Source organism: Oncorhynchus masou, chromosome 12 (genome assembly GCF_036934945.1).
Source record: "Oncorhynchus masou masou isolate Uvic2021 chromosome 12, UVic_Omas_1.1, whole genome shotgun sequence".
In the NCBI taxonomy this organism is placed as follows: domain Eukaryota; kingdom Metazoa; phylum Chordata; class Actinopteri; order Salmoniformes; family Salmonidae; genus Oncorhynchus; species Oncorhynchus masou.
The window spans coordinates 47,558,187-47,576,195 of NC_088223.1; the positions used below are offsets into that span (position 1 = coordinate 47,558,187).

General features: G+C 42.9%; 1 protein-coding gene across 1 annotated transcript in view; it reads right to left on the bottom strand.

Annotated features, from left to right (window-relative positions):
* LOC135550212 (eukaryotic initiation factor 4A-I) overlaps positions 1-1,535 on the bottom strand; it is a 33,592-nt gene extending 32,057 nt beyond the window's left edge. The window contains exon 1 of the mRNA XM_064980813.1: positions 1,430-1,535. Within this exon, the coding sequence (XP_064836885.1) occupies positions 1,430-1,452 (23 nt within the window). The 5' untranslated portion in view covers positions 1,453-1,535. The remainder of the gene's footprint in view (positions 1-1,429) is intronic.
* Between the last annotated feature and the right edge of the window lie 16,474 nt (positions 1,536-18,009).

An 18,009-nucleotide genomic window follows, 5' to 3' on the forward strand; every position in this document is an offset into this window, starting at 1 on the left:
GTGGACAAACTCAACATGCGCGCGATGGCGCACGCACGCCCCATCTAGACAGCATGTTAGAAGTAGTTTTCACATACAAACTTTGTCTAAACTCAATCAAAATAATATGAACGTTTATTTGCACCAGCATCCATCATGAAAATCTGAAAAGACGTGTCCATGTAAATAAGATTATTAGGGAAATCGTTCTTGCAAAGCATGTAAACGTTTTAATCGAAATATTATATTAATCCGACTATCCACAATAATCTCATGGTGTGCATGTAACCGTACACAGTGACAGAAACATATACCCTGAAATGTACCTACACATGGTTATTCTAGCAACAATTGTGACAATTCGTCACATGATTCATTTTGCAGACACAAAAATATTGGTCTGTTGACATTTAACATTGTACCAACACTTCCTGTTTCCATCACACTTTTTATGACTTTACTCACATAAAAACGGTGGATGGAAACGTGTTTTCTGATACATTTGATCACGTCTTCTCAATGCAGACGATTTAAACACGCCAATACAAATACAGTTTGTGTTCAGACAGAGGTTTTGAAGAGAACAGCACGAGTGGTCATTGTGGATAACAAAATTGGTGGGGGTTCGCTGGCTCTGCGCTAACGTCAGTGGAAATTAAAACCCCGTGATTAAACGCCTAGCCTACTACGAGGAGCTAGCGAGCAAAACGGCACTACTACACATTCAGCGGGGATAACCATACTAATTTAGCTGGAATTAGACAAAATAGTTGCAACAGTCAATCAAATGTCCCATCCGATAGCAAATCCTTCCATTTTGTACAAGCTCGTACACATAACGTTACATTTCTTAGCTACCCCAAATGTTAACGTTAAACCAGCTAACGCTAGACACTAAATTAGCTCGCAAATTAGCTCGAGTTTGGGATTGTTAGCTAATGTAGCTAAACATGACTAAAGACACTCACTGGGGCAGAACATAATTTGTGCACGATTGCGGGGCTCGCTGGTGGTGAGACATACCACCATTTTCCCGCAACCTCTGTCTGGTGTTCGCCTGCCAAATTATAGCTAACTATTTTAGTCAACCGATTAGCAGTTCGCCTTCGAAGTCAGTCAATTCGTGAGCTGACCAACAAATCAATTTTTACAATTCATGGCACAATATTCGCTAACTAGCTAGTTAACATGTTATAACGTGATAAAATGTGCAAACGGCTTGGCGTTAGAGACATGGCTAGCAACTCCAACCAGACTACCAGAAGCTAGTTTACAGTTGCTAACGTTGCACTAAAACGACAGCACAAGGAAATCGCTAACGCAAAGCTAGATAAAATTGCATGCTGAATTTTATAACGGGGGGGAGGTATCACGGAATTGCTAGACTGACAGTGTTATCATATCAACGTATAACTGATTATAATAAAAAAAAAATAGCTGGTCTCTTTACCTCTCTTCATAATCTGCCGACATTGTCACAAAGCGCGAATACGCCGCAAAAAAATGTTTTAGGTACCACAACGTGATCTGGAAAGTACAGTTTTGATTGCAGAAGGGGACTATCGTTCAATGTTGGCCACACCCATTGTGATATTTTATTGGGTATGTAAGACGTCATTAAACTTGTGGTCTACGCCTTTTTCAATATAATAGGAGTGAAAGGATGCGTATTTTCGTTCCTCCCCTGCAACAACACTGTTGAAGAAACGTAAGGAAAAATGAATTCATCGAAGTTCTTAATTATGACGCAGTAGACACCATTTTGGCTCCGATGAATGACAAAATACAGTGCTGCCAGTACTGAACCTGGTAAAATATATTCAGATGCTGAAAACAGTAATGTTCTGGCTAGATTTATTTCTCCAGAATAATGAAATAAATATTTTAAAGCCATACCATGAGAGAGATGTGCATACTATCAAAGAGTGGGTCACCAATAAAACCGAACATGTGTCAGAAAGATCCGTGAATACGATTAATTATTTCGAATTCTACTCAAAACAGAGAGTGGAAAAACGGAAAACAACTTGTTTTCTAATTTATTGTTTTCAAAATTGGAAATGTAATAACGGAAAACATAACTATATATATAATTGTACAAAAAAAATTACACGCTCCTAATAGAACATTTACTGGGTTTAGGAGGTGTGTTTCCTGCCTAGGTTTGCAGCACAAATAAATAATTATAAACTGGGTGGTTCGGGCCCTGAATGCTGATTGGCTAACAGCTGTGGTGTGTATATATATATATATATATATATATATATATATATACCACCTATGACAAAATATTTATTTTTACTTCTCTAATTACGATGGTAACCAGTTTATAATATCAATAAGGCTCTTTGGGGGTTTGCGATATATGGCCAATATACCATGGCTAAGGGCTGTGTCCAGGCACTCCGGGTTGCGTCGTGTTTAAGAACAGCCCTTGGCTGTGGTATATTAGCTATAAACCACACCTCCTCTGGCCTTATTGCTTAATTATACCGTGAGTGTGACAGGACAATAAAAATTATAATGGTAGCTAAGATACATAACTGATATTGAAGTTAGCATGCCAATAGAACAAACTCAACAACAACTGAACAAAGTTGGCTAGCCCTACCTTGTTTCTGGTTATAGACATGCTAGTAGTAGCTAGTGGAAGTAAGTTAGTCCCTCAACCTGCTAGAAGATGAAGCTGCCCGACCAGATCTACAGTGCGTTCGGAAAGTATTCATACCCCTTGACTTTTTCCACATTTTGTTACTTTACAGTCTGAATTCAAAATATTTTTTTTCTCCTCCTCAATCTACACAGAATATCCCATAAATGACAAAGCAAAACAGGTTTTTAGAATTTTTGCAAATGTATTAAAAATACAAAAACTGACTTAACTTTTACTTAAGTATTCAGAACCTTTACTCAGTACTGTGTTGAAACACCTATGGTAGCGATTACAACCTTGAGTATTCGTGGGTATGACACTAACAGCTTGGCACACCTGTATTTGGGGAGTTTCTCTCATTCTTCTCCGCAGATCCTCTCAAGCTCTGTCAGGTTGGATGGGGAGCGTCGCTGCACAGCTATTTTCAGGTCTCTCCAGAGATGTTCAAAGGTTTTCAAGACCGTGCTCTGGCTGGGGCAGTCCATGACATTCAGAGACTTGTCCAGAAGCCACTCCTGTAATATCTTGGCTATGTGCTTAGGGTTGTTGTCCTGCTGGAAGGTGAACCTTCACTCCAGTCTGAGCTCCCGAGTGCTCTGGAGCAGATTTTTAACAAGGGTCTCTCTGTACTTTGCGCCATTGATCTTTGCCTCAATCCTGACTAGTCTCCCAGTCCCTGCCACTGACAAAACATCCCCACAGCATGATGCTGCCACCACCATGCTTCACCTTAGGGATGGTACCAGGTTTCCTCCAGATGTGATGTTTGGAGTTCAGGCCAAAGAGTTCAATCTTGGTTACATCCGACTAGAAAATCTTGTTTCTGGTGGTCTGAGAGTCTTTAGTTGCCTTTTGGCAAATTCCAAGCAGTCTGTCATGTGCCTTATACTGAGGAGTAGCTTCCGTCTGGCCACTACCATAAATGCCTGATTGGTGGAGTGCTGCAGAGATGGTTGTCCTTCTGGAAGGTTCTCCCATCTCTATAAATCAAATGAAATGTTTTTGTCACATGCGCCAAATACAACAGGTTTAGACCTTACCCTGAAATGCTTACTTTACAAGCCTTTAACCAACAGTGCAGTTAAGAAAATAGAGATAAGAAAATATTTGCTAAATAAACTCAAGATATATTTTTTTAAGCAGAACAATAAAATAACAATAATGAGGCTATATACAGGGGATACCGGTTCTGAGTCAATGTGTGGGTGTACAGATTAGTCGCGATAATATGTACATGTACAGTGGGGCAAAAAAAGTATTTAGTCAGCCACCAATTGTGCAAGTTCTCCCACTTAAAAAGATGAGAGGCCTGTAATTTTCCTCATAGGTACACTTCAACTATAACAGACAAAATGAGAGAAAAAATCCGGAAAATCACATGAATTTATTTGCAAATTATGGTGGAATATAAGTATTTGGTCACCTACAAGCAAGCAAGATTTCTGGCTCTCACAGTTACTTTGGTCCCAGCTCTCTGCAGGTCATTCACTAGGTCCCCCTGTGTGGGGGAGATGAAACGTGGCTGGGTCTTTCAGCATGACAATGATCCCAAACACACCGCCCGGGCAACGAAGGAGTGGCTTCATAAGAAGCATTTCAAGGTCCTGGAGTGGCCTAGCCAGTCTCCAGATCTCAATCCCATAGAAAATCTTTGGAGGGAGTTGAAAGTCCGTGTTGGCCAGCAACAGCCCCAAAACATCACTGCTCTAGAGGAGATCTGCAAGGAGGAATGGGTCAAAATACCAGCAACAGTGTGTGAAAACCTTGTGAAGACTTACAGAAAATGTTTGACCTCTGTCATTGACAACAAAGGGTATATAACAAAGTAATGAGATACACTTTTTGTTATTGACCAAATACTTATTTTCCACCATAATTTGCAAATAAATTCATTAAAAATCCTACAATGTGATTTTATGGATTTTTTTTCTCTCATTTTGTCTGTCATAGTTGAAGTGTACCTATGATGAAAATTACAGGCCTCTCATCTTTTTAAGTGGGAGAACTTGCACAATTGGTGGCTGACTAAATACTTTTTTGCCCCACTGTAGGTATGGGTAAAGTGACTATGCATAGGTAATAAGTAGTAGCTAGTAGCAGCAGTGAAGAATAGTCCGGGTGGCCATTTGATACATTTTTCAGCAGTCTTATGGTTTGGGGCAGAAGGAGGATCAGACCCTTTTCATCAATTTTCGCCTAAAATGACATACCCATATCTAACTGCCTGTAGCTCAGGACCTGAAACACGGATATGCATACTATTGATACCATTTGAAAGTAAACACTTTGATGTTTGTGGAAATGTGAAAGGAATGTATTAGAATATAACACATTAGATCTGGTAAAAGATAATACACCAAAAAATGAGGGGTTTTTTTCAACATTGAAATGCAAGGGAAAGGCTGATTTTAGGAATCTTGACGTAATTTAGATTAGCGTGTCTGAGCAAAGTTTTAGACTTATCGAATTGCATTTCTGTTTAGAATGTTGTATCAACACTGCCCAAATGTGCCTAATTGGTTTATTCATACATTTTCAAGTTCATAACTATGCACTCTCCTCAAACAATAGCATGGTATTATTTCACTGTAATGGCTACTGTAAATTGGACATTAACAAGAATTTTAACTTTCTGCCCATATCAGATATGTTCTTGTTACTTAATGATGGTGTTGGAGATGTGCTTGGCCATACAGTCGTGGGTGAACAGGGAGTACAGGATGGGACTAAGCACGCACCCCTGAGGTGCACCCTTGTTGAGGAGCAGCCTCGCAGATCTGTTGTTGCCTACCCTTGCCACCTGGGGGTGACCCGTCAGGAAGTCGAGGATCCAGTTGCAGAGGGAGGTGTTTAGTCCCAGGGTCCTTAGCTTAGTGATGAGCTTTGTGGCCACTATAGTGTTGAACGCTGAGCTGTAGTCAACGAACAGCATTCTCACATAGGTGTTCCTTTTGTCCAGGTGGGAAAGGGCAGTGTGCAATTGAAATTGCACCATCTGTGGAGCTGTTGGGGCAGTGTGCGAATGGGACTGGGTTTAGGGTTTCCGGGATGATGGTGTTGATGTGAGCCACGACCAGCCTTTCAAAGCACTTCATGGCTACCGACGTGATTGCTACGGGGCAGTAGTCTTTTAGGCAGGTTGCCTTCGCTTTCTTGGGCACAGGGACTAGGGTGGTCTGATTGAAACATATAGGTATTACAGACTCGGTCAGGGAGAGGTTGAAAATGTCAGACACTTGCCAGTTGGTTCGCTGTCAGTGTGACCATCGGGTTCTTGGTCACCTCCCTGACCAAGGCTCTTCTTCCCCGATTGCTCAGTTTGGCTGGGCGGGCCAGCTCTAGAAAGAGTCTTGGTATTTCCAAACTTCTTCCATTTTAGAATGATGGAGGCCAGGGTGTTTTTGGGACCTTCAATGCTGCAGACATTTTTTTGGTAACCTTCCCCAGATCTGTGCCTCAACACAATCCTGTCTCGGAGCTCTATGGACAATTCCTTCGACCTCATGGTTTTTGCTCTGACATGCACTGTCAATTTTTTTGCATGGGCTGCATCTAAATCCACCATATCCGCTATTGGTGGCCTACTGCATCTGCGGTGGAAGGTGTCCGAGCTACAGAGGTGTTTGATTTTTGGATGTCTCATGGTTTGACAGTCTTCTCACGGAAAGGCCTTTTGCATCTGAACGGGTTGGCCTATAAATGAATATGACCACTCTATAAAAAGATGAGACTCTCTACAACCCCCACAGCCTCAAGAGTCGCCTGAAGGCAGCTCGGTACCAGTTTTAAAAAATGAATGTAAGTATATAACCACCTAAAAAAGTTTAAATATGTATATTAAAAAATATATAGTTAACTGATCTTTCTTATATCTCTCAGATATAGGACAGACACTTCAAAACAAACATTTTTCATATGTTCTTTACTATTAGTTTTTCCATGTATGAATCTGTTATACAATGTGTTTCTATTGGTTAATAGCAGTAACGCCAAATTCAATCTTTTATCAAATATTTGTTTTATATTTTGGGGTCCTAACATTATAAATCAAATAGCTAAATGATCCTTGCTATGACCATCCTAAAATGATTCCATATATTAGCTGGAGTTCTTGGTAATCGACTCCAGTGTAGATTGACCTTGTGTTTTAGGTTCTTGTCTTACTGAAAGGTGAATTAATCTCCGTGTCTGGTGAAAGCAGACTGAGCCAGGTTTTCCACTAGGATTTTTCCTGTGCTTAGCTCCATTCTGTTTCTTTTTTATCCTGGAAAAGTCCCCAGTCCTTAATGATGACAAGCATACCCATAACATGATGCAGCCACCACTATGCTTGAACATATGGAGAGGGGTACTCAGTAATATGTTGTATTGGATTTGCCCCAAACCTAACACGTTGTATTCATGGAAATAAGTTAATTGCTTTGCCACATTGTTTGCAGTATTACTTTCGTGCCTTGTTGCAAACAGGAGGCATGTTTTGTAATATTTGTATTCTGTACAGGCTTACTTCTTTTCACTCTGTCAATTAGGTTAGTGTTATGGAATAACTACAGTACATGTTGATCCATCCTCAGTTTTTTCCTTTCACAGCCAGTCAACTCTGTAACTGCTTTAAAGCCACCATTGGACTTATTGTGAAATCCCTGAGCAGTTTCCTTCCTCTCCGACAACTGAGTTGGGAAGGACGCCTGTGTCTTTGTAGTGAATGGGTGTAATTAATAATTTCACCATGCTCAAAGGGATATTCTATGTCTGTTTTGTTTTACCCATCTACCAATAGGTTTTCTTTGCGAGGCATTGGAAAACTTCCCTTTGTGGTTGAATCTGTTCAACGGAGGCATTTTACAGATACTTGTTTGTGTGGGTTACAGAGATGAGGTAGTCATTCAAAAATCAAGTAAAACACTGTTATTGCACACAGAGTGAGTCCATGCACATTATTATGGGACTTGTTAAACAAATGTTTACTCCTAAACTTATTTAGGCTTGCCATAACAAAAGCGGTGAATACTTATTGACTCAAGGCATTTTTTATTAATTTGTAAAAATGTACAAAAACATAATTCCACTTGACATTATGGGGTAGTGTGTTGGCCAGCGACACATCTCAATTTAATCTATTTTAAATTCAGGCTGTAACGCAACAAAATGTGTGAAAAGTCAAGGGGTGTGAATACTTTCTCAAGGCACTGTAAGTTAACTAGATCTTTTGGCTGGCTGATGGTGCTTATTTACTGAGTAATATTGAACTGCAGTTACTGTAAATTCTTAACTATCTGGCACTTTGCATAGCTATCTTAGCTATTGCTTACACATACAACTGTGTGTGTGTGTGTGTGTTTTCAAACAGTTTGACATGAGGTGTTTTCCACCTCATTAATTCACATAGAAGTAGCACATTTCACTGTGGCGAACAATTTACATTTGAGGCATGCTATGCTAATGTAAGGCGAGGACTAGATAGATGAGCCAGACGAGTTTGCAGACATTTGCGCATCTCCAGTCAGAACAGAATCTGCACTAGCTTTTTCCCCTGGTTCATTTTTGTCTGGCGCCCGAATTGCCTTCATTGTTGTTTTCCTTACTTATAATAAATTTACACGTGTGGGTTCCTATCAAAGTAAGTGCCTTATTACATTATAATAATAGTTTCTGTATAACTTATGTTGTTTCTACTGTAGCACACCGCATACACAGTTGAAGTCGAAGTTTACATACACCTTAGCCAAATACATTTAAACTCAGTTTTTCACAATTCCTGATATTTAATCCTATAAAGAATTCCCTGTCTTAGGACAGTTAGGATTGCCACTTTATTTTAAGAATGTGAAATGTCAGAATAATAGTAGAGAGAATGACTTATTTCAGTTTTTATTTCTTTCACCACATTCACAGTGGGTCAGAAGTTTACATACACTCAGTTAGTATTTGGTAGCATTGCCTCTAAATTGTTTAACTTGGGTCAAAGATTTCAGGTAGCCTTCCACAAACTTTCCACAATAAGTTGGGTGAATTTTGGCCCATTCCTCCTGACAGAGCTGGTGTAATTGAGGCAGGTTTGTAGGCCTCCATGTTCACATGCTTTTTCAGTTCTGCCCACATTTTCTATAGGCTTGAGGTCAGGGCTTTGTGATGGCCACTCCAAGACATTGACTTTGTTGTCCTTAAGCCATTTTGCCACAACTTTGGAAGTATGCTTGGGCTAATGTCAATTTGGAAGACCCATTTGTGACCATTTGTGACTGATGCCTTGAGATGTTGCTTCAATATATCCACAATTTCCCCCTCATGATGCCATCTATTTTGTGAAGTGCACCAGTCCCTCCTGCAGCAAACCACACCCACAACATGATGCTGCCACCCCGTGTTTCACGGTTGGGATGGTATCCTTTGGCTTGCAAGCCTCCCCCTTTTTCCTACGAACATAATGATGGTTATTATGGCCAAACAGTTCTATTTTTTTTTTCATCAGACCAGAGGACATTTCTCCAAACAGTACAATCTTTGTCCCCATGTGCAGTTGCAAACCGTAGTCTGGCTTTTTTATGGCGGTTTTGGAGCAGTGGCTTCTTCCTTGCTGAGCGGCCTTTCAAGTTATGTCGATATAGGACTCGTTTTACTGTGGATATAGATACTTTTGTACCTGTTTCCTCCATCTTCACAAGGTCCTTTGCTGCAGGGAGGAGGTGAGGGCCCTCGGAGTGTGGTGTCAGGAAAATAACCTCACACTCAACGTCAACAAAACTAAGGAGATGATTGTGGACTTCAGGAAACAGCAGAGGGAACACCCCCTATCCACATCGATGGAACAGTAGTGGAGAGAGTAGCAAACACATCAGACAAACTGAATTGGTCCAGCATCGTGAAGAAGGCGCAGCAGCGCCTCTTCAACCTCAGGAGGCTGAAGAAATTCGGCTTGTCACCAAAAGCACTCACAAACTTCTACAGTTGCACAATCGAGAGCATCCTGGCGGGCTGTATCACCGCCTGGTACGGCAACTGCTCCGCCCTCAACCGTAAGGCTCTCCAGAGGGTAGTGAGGTCTGCACAACGCATCATCGGGGGCAAACTACCTGCCCTCCAGGACACCTACACCACCCGATGTTACAGGAAGGCCATAAAGATCATCAAGGACATCTACCACCCGAGCCACTGCCTGTTCACCCCGCTATCATCCAGAAGGCGAGGTCAGTACAGGTGCATCAAAGCTGGGACCGAGAGACTGAAAAACAGCTTCTATCTCAAGGCCATCAGGCTGTTAAACAGCCACCACTAACATTGAGTGGCTGCTGCCTACACACTGACACTGACTCAACTCCAGCCACTTTAATAATGGGAATTGATGGGAAATGATGTAAATATATCACTAGCCACTTTAAACAATGCTACCTTATATAATGTTACTTACCCTACATTATTCATCTCATATGCATACGTATATACTGTACTCTATATCATCGACTGCATCTTTATGTAATACATGTATCACTAGCCACTTTAACTATGCCACTTTGTTTACATACTCATCTCACATGTATATACTGTACTCGATACCATCTACTGTATCTTGCCTATGCTGCTCTGTACCATCACTCATTCATATATCCTTATGTACATATTCTTTATCCCCTTACACTGTGTATAAGACAGTAGATTAGGAATTGTTAGTTAGATTACTTGTTGGTTATTACTGCATTGTCGGAACTAGAAGCACAAGCATTTCGCTACACTCGCATTAACATCTGCTAACCATGTGTATGTGACAAATAAAATTTGATTTGATGATTTGATTTGTTGTTCTGGAATTGATTTGCACTTTTCGCACCAAAGTACGTTCATCTTTAGGAAACAGAATGCGTCTCCTTCCTGAGCGGTATGATGGCTACATGGTCCCAAGGTACCTTCAGGCATTTGGAAATTGCTCCCAGGGATGAACCAGACTTGTGGAGGTAACCCATTTTTTTCTGAGGTCTTGGCTGATTTCTTTAGATTTCCCATGATGTCAAGCAAAGAGGAACTGAGTTTGAAGGTAGGCCTTGAAATACATCCACATGTACACCTCAAATTGACTCAAATGATGTCAATAAGCCTATCAGAAGCTTCTAAAGCCATGACATAATTTTCTGGAATTTTCCAAGCTGTTTAAAGGCACAGTCAACTTAGTATATGTAAACTTCTGAAACTCCTGGAATTGTGATACAGTGAATTATTGTAACGGTTCTCGTCTGTCGAAGGAGAAGCGGACCAAAATGCAGCGTGGTGGTTATTCATGTTCTTTAATGAAATGAACTAGACATGAAATAATGAACAAAACAAAGAACGAACGTGAGAACCTATACAGCCTATCTGATGAACACAAACACAGAGACAGGAACAATCACCCACTAAATACTCAAAGAATATGGCTGCCTAAATATGGTTCCCAATCAGAGACAACGATAAACACCTGCCTTAGATTGAGAACCACTCCAGACAGCCACAGACTATGCTAGATACCCCACTAAGCCACACACCCAACACCTAACACCCCAAGACAAAACACACCACAATAAACCCATGTCACACCCCGGCCTGACCAAATAAATAAAGACAAACACAATATACTACGACCAGGGCGTGACAGAACCCCCCCCTAAGGTGCGGACTCCCGGACGCACACCAAAAGCCATAGGGGAGGGTCCGGGTGGGCGTCTGTCCATGGTGGCGGCTCCGGCGCAGGACGCGGACCCCACTCTATCAATGTCTTAGTCCCTCCTCGCGTCCTTGGATAGTCCACCCTCGCCGCCGACCATGGCCTAGTAGTCCTCACCCAGAACCCCACGGGACTGAGGGGAAGCTCGGGACTGAGGGGAAGCTCGGCACTGAGGGGAAGCTCGGCACTGAGGGGAAGCTCGGCACTGAGGGGAAGCCCGGCACTGAGGGGAAGCCCGGCACTGAGGGGAAGCCCGGCACTGAGGGGAAGCTCAGGCAGGTAGTTGGATCCGGCAGATCCTGGCTGGCTGGCGGTTCTGGCAGATCCTGGCGGATCTGGAAGAGTCTGGCTGACTGGCGGATCTGGAAGAGTCTGGCTGACTGGCGGATCTGGAAGAGTCTGGCTGACTGGCGGATCTGGAAGAGTCTGGCTGACTGGCGGATCTGGAAGAGTCTGGCTGACTGGCGGATCTGGAAGAGTCTGGCTGACTGGCGGATCTGGAAGAGTCTGGCTGACTGGCGGATCCTGGCAGACTGACGGCTCTGGCTGCTCCATGCTGACTGGCGGCTCTGGCTGCTCCATGCTGACTGGCAGCTCCTTTAAGACTGTCAGCTCTGGCTGTTCCATGAAGACTGTCAGCTCTGGCTGCTCCATGCAGGCTGGCAGCTCTGGCTGCTCCATGCAGGCTGCCAGCTCTGGCTGCTCCATGCAGGCTGCCAGCTCTGGCTGCTCCATGCAGGCTGCCAGCTCTGGCTGCTCCATGCAGGCTGCCAGCTCTGGCTGCTCCATGCAGGCTGCCAGCTCTGGCTGCTCCATGCAGGCTGCCAGCTCTGGCTGCTCCATGCAGGCTGCCAGCTCTGGCTGCTCCATGCAGGCTGCCAGCTCTGGCTGCTCCATGCAGGCTGCCAGCTCTGGCTGCTCCATGCAGGCTGGCAGCTCTGGCTGCTCCATGCAGGCTGCCAGCTCTGGCTGCTCCATGCAGGCTGCCAGCTCTGGCTGCTCCATGCAGGCTGCCAGCTCTGGCTGCTCCATGCAGGCTGCCAGCTCTGGCTGCTCCATGCAGGCAGGAGACTCCGGCAGCGCTGTAGAGGCGGAAGGCTCCGGCAGTGCTAAACAGGCGGGAGACTCCAGCAGCGTAGGAGAGGAGGAAGGCTCTGGCTGCGCTGAACAGGCGAGAGATTCCGGCAGCGCAGGAGAGGAGGAAGGCTCCGGCAGCGCTGGAGGCAAGGCGCACTGTAGTCCTGGTGCGTGGTGCTGGCTCTGGTGGTACTGGGCCGAGGACACGCACAGGAAGCCTGGTGCGGGGAGCTGCCACCGGAGGGCTGGTGTGTGGAGGTGGCACGGGATGGGCTAGACCATGAAGGCGTACTGGAGATCTTGAGAGCAGTGCTGGCACAGGACGTGCAAGGCTAGGGAGGTGCACATGAGGCCTAGTGCGTGAGGCTGGCACCATCTTCACCAGCCGACTAACACGCACCTCAGGACGAATATGGAGCGCTGACCCAGGTGCCATCAAATCCCCGACACGCTCCGTTGGGCGAATTCCATGCTTAAAACGCCAACACAGCAACTCCCTCATTTCTCTCTCCTCCAATCTCCCCATTAACTCCTTCACAGTCTCTGCTTCGCTCACCTCCAACACCGGCTCTGGTTCTGGTCTCCTCCTTGGCTCCTCATGATAAACAGGGAGAGTTGGCTCAGGTCTGACTCCTGACTCTGCCACACTCTCCCTGAGCCCCCCCCCCCTGACTATCGGGCTTCCTTCCGCGCCGCCGTGCTTGCTTTGCCAATAGCATTCTCTCATAACCTTCCGCACACTGCTCCATCGAATCCCAGGCGGGCTCCGGCACTCTCCCTGGGTCGATCGCCCACCTGTCTATCTCCTCCCAAGTTGTGTAGTCCAGATTTTGTTGCTCCTGCTGCCGCTGTTGCTTCTCCTGCGGCTCCTGCCTGTTGACACGCCGCTTGGTCCTGTTGTGGTGGGTGATTCTGTAACGGTTTTCTGTATGCAAAGGAGAGTCGGACCAAAATGCGGCGTGGCTATTGTGATTCATATTTTAATGAAACAAGGAAAAACACGAATCAATACGAAAACAACAAACATAACACGAAAACCGAAACAGCTTATACTGGTGCAAACTAACACACGACAGAAACAAGGACATAAGGACAATCACCCACAAAACCCAACACCAAACAGGCTACCTAAATATGGTTCCCAATCAGAGACAATGACTAACACCTGCCTCTGATTGAGAACCATATCAGGCCAAACACAGAAACAGACAAACTAGACACACAACATAGAATGCCCACTCAGATCACACCCTGACCAAACAAAACATAGAAACATACAAAGCAAACTATGGTCAGGGTGTGACACCTCCTTCCTTTAGACTTCTTTTTCTTCTTTGGACTTTATATGATGGTTGGCAACCAACGTTACAGACTGGATTGTGGACATCAGTTCATCTTTCTTTCACCCATGTGGGTATATGCTCCTAAAAACCAATGAGGAGATTAGAAAGGCAGGACTTGCAGGCGTTGAGCGTCACAAATAGAACCAAGTTCTATTTTAGCACCTGGCCATGCAGACGCTAGCTATCTTGCCTAGCCATGATTGAATTACATGTATGTGTAAATTTATTTTTGCAAACCACGTTTCCGGTCTGGTCAGCATGTAAGAATCAAAGGCAGCCTTGAATAGAACAGACTATATGGGATTTTTTTAATTTTTTTTTAGAAATGTAGCTTAATTCATTAATTAAATTGATGAATGTTATTCTATCCCAAGAAAAACGAAAATGCTTTCCTTATTGCAGCTGTTTTAGCGTAACTTACTTATCGGCATAAAGGCCTACTTCAATATACAGTAAATCAATCAATCACTCATTAATTTGTGCACGTCATAAAACAGCATACAAGTCATCCATGTCTTTAAATACATTTTATTTCTAAAACTAAAAAAAAGGGAGCCTTGATTCATTTTACAATCACGGCTAAAACGAATTAATTAAGCGTTTCAGTTAGGGAAATAAGGCACTGTACAAGGTGACCGGTAGGGAGTAGGCCTAGGCTACTAAGTGACTGCGAGTGAAGAGCAAAATAATCCTTACATTTCCACATAAAAATCTGATTTATAAAGACCAGTCCCCATGCTCTGTCATTCAGTTCTATTTATTCCCATAGTAATTCGTTATGGATCCATCCAGATGTGATTAGAAAACAGTGCATTTGGTGGGCTATGTAAAAGAGATCGGAGAAGTGACATGCCTCGCAAACACCCATTAATACTCTGCATTTAAAGTCCCTAAACTTGGCAATAGTCTATTGTCCTGCTGATAGCCCATCAAGGGTTGATGGCTTCTAGCCCATCAAGGACAAGTTGTTTGCAGAGTTCACAAACAGGAGGTGGAGTTCCAGAGCTCACAGGTGTGCCTGGCATGGGTTGCGACTCCATCTCGTTCCCCGCCTTTACACTTGTGTGTGTGTATACGGTAGTTGTTGAGAAATTGTTAGATTACTTGTTAGATATTATTGCATGGTCGGAACTCGAAGCACAAGCATTTCGCTGCACTCGCATTAACATCTGCTAACCACATGTATGTGACAAATAAAATTTGATATGACTCGGCAAGAGTCTATTGTCCTGCTGATAGTTGAAATAAACATCTGCATTTTGAAAAAATATTTGTCATTATTTGATTAACGAAAGCATGAAGATGTTGAAAAAATACTGTACAGTACTATATATGCTTCATCCGACATTTTGTGGTTGCATGAGATTTGGAGTTAGAAATGTAAATCTTTAGAGTACTTAAGACATTGCAAGTTGGGGGATTTTTTTTTTCACATCTAGCCAAGCTATTAGACTATCCTTTTGTAAAGGTATGTAGAGTATATTGTCCTGCAAATAGCTCATCATGGAAACATTGTTTTCAGAATTCACAGCCTGCTACGCTTGTGAAAACAAAATGCCTCCAGCTGTCCACCACTAGTGTAAATAAAAACAGCATCTACACTGGTACAAATATATTATTGAATTCGCTTCTTTTAATACTAACACGTGGTTACCATGGTGAATAATCCAATAATAATTGGTATGACGTGGCTTCTAAATTAAAATACTTGCAGATCAATAAAAAGTTCCTGTTGATGTAATTCAATTTAAAGGATTGGAAGATTCAAAATGAATATCTAAGGGTAATTTTTAATTAGGGCCACTCTGGTCTGTGATATTGAGTTAAATGTAAAACCTTACAGAGAATATCTAAGGGATGTTATATAATTATAATGCAGGCTTTATAGTAATAATAATAATCTTTGGGTAACAGATCGGCCCTCAGAACTCATTAAGAGTTTCTATCTTCAATATAATAATTAATTCAGAAGGCTAAACCCATAGCTTTTAGGCCTGCAGTCGGTTATAATAATCCATGCATTCTGGGAATGTTAAGAAGTCCAAAAGTTGTGGGTGGAGTTAGAATTGTGGCTGTCAGAAGTATCAACCAATGTCAGCCTTTAATTGCTTTATTATCCAAACGTTTAAAGTGCATGTGGGCGACGGAGAGAAAGAAAATTGTAGTTAAGGACACGAGGCAGAGAATGAAAAACATAAGATATTTCAGTTTTTAAAGTCCCGTTGGTAGGATATATAGTACAAACATTCTTTCTGATAGTCTTTTAATAAAGAACTGTTTTGACCTGACCAAATTAATCTGAACGATGACATGAATAACATACAGCTAACAGGTTTTAAGCTTTTTTGGCAGGATAGAACAGGGGCCTCTGGTAAGACAGGGGGTGGCGGTCTATGTATATTTTTAAACAATAGCTGGTGCACGAAATCTAAGGAAGTCTCAAGGTTTTGCTCGCCTAAGGTAGTGTATCTCATGATAAGCTGAAGACCACACTATTTACCAAGAGTTTTCATCTGTATTTTTCGCAGCTGTCCACCTACCACCACAAACCGATGCTGGCACTAAGACCACACTCAATGAGCTTTATACATCCATAAGCAAACAGGCTCGGAAACACCGTCTCCGACACTCGTTGGATGTGGCAGGGCTTGCAAACTATTACAGACAACAAAGGGAAGCACAGCACAGCCTACCAGACAAGCTAAATTACTTCTATGCTCGCTTTTGAGGCAAGTAACACTGAAGCATGTATGAGAGCATCAGTTGTTCTGGATGACTGTGTGATCACGCTCTCCGTAGCGCGTCTGATTAAGACCTTCAAACAGGTCAACATTCACAAGGCCACAGGGCCAGACGGATTACCAGGACGTGTATGGCGAGCATGCGCTGACCAACTGGCAAGTGTCTTTACTGACATTTTCAACCTGTCCCTGCCTGAGTCTGTAATACCAACATGTTTCAAACAGACCATCATCGGCCCTGTGCCCAAGAACACTAAGGTAGCCTGCCTAAATCACTACAGGCCCGTAGCACTCACATCTGTTGTCATGAAGTGCTTTGAAAGGCTGGTTATGGCTCACATCAACACCATTATTCCAGAAACCCTAGACCCGCTGTCTGCAGCAGGATGGCCCTTTGTGGATGGACTTTGAGGGGTGTGGTACTCTTCCAGCAGCTCTCTCATGAGGTTCTCTCTGTACTTTTGGTAGGTTATCACCTCACTTATGGGGGAGAGGGGGTGGAAAGGATAAGTGAGTGGACAGGTGGGTGAGATATTGTCAATATAATTGTATAATGGAACTGTATGTTATTTGTATATCCAATTACAAAAAATACCTTGTTCAGTAATCATCTCACCTGTTAGCTGACTGTAAATTATGTGACCATTGAAGACAGCAGTGTCTATCAGATGGAAAAATATATTCTTATACCACCTGGCATTTTCCCAATGGCATTCCACAAAGCTGTTTATCATGTCTGACATGGTTGCTATATGGACAGTGGAAAGGACATGGACTCATTTGTCATGCCACTTTACTGCCAGCTGTCGACCTTCGTCCTTGAACTGGAAGATGCTGGAAGAGTGTGGGTCTGCTGTACAAATTGTCGTACGAGGCTTAGCTACAATGCTACAGTTGTCAACAACTGTTGTCCCTGACACATCCACTAGATGTAGCTAGGCCTAAAATGGCTCTTCCATCTAGCCACAATGGTAAAAACGTAAACCAACCATCTGTTGCGTCAAATCATCAGTAGAATAATAGCAACACGCACCACTTGTATCAATAAATTACTATCAAATGGTTTGTGTGGTAATCATTACTTTATTTACTGTTTTTTATTCACATTTTCAAGTAGTGGTGATAAATCATGCATTCCGATTCTTGTATAGATTGTAATGGACACGTGTAAAATACTTAAGGTTGTATTGATTACGCTAAGATATTTGCCGGATATGTGTGGAGCCATGTTGGTTGACATAATTCAATGCATTCTGGGTATCACCAGAGAGGAAGAGGCAAAGCAGAAGGTTTTACTATCCATCTCCAAAACTGTACAAAATAAGCCCAATGTGTTTCTATTGACTTATTTTGTACCTAAGGCTATTGCCTGCCTTCCCGCCTTTGGGACAACGTTAGGGCAGAGACATGAGCACCTCGTCGTTATACACTGTATTCGGAAAGTATTCAGACCTTGACTTTTTCCACATTTTCTTATGTTACAGCCTTATTCTAAAATGAGTTCAATTGTTTTTTTCCTCATCA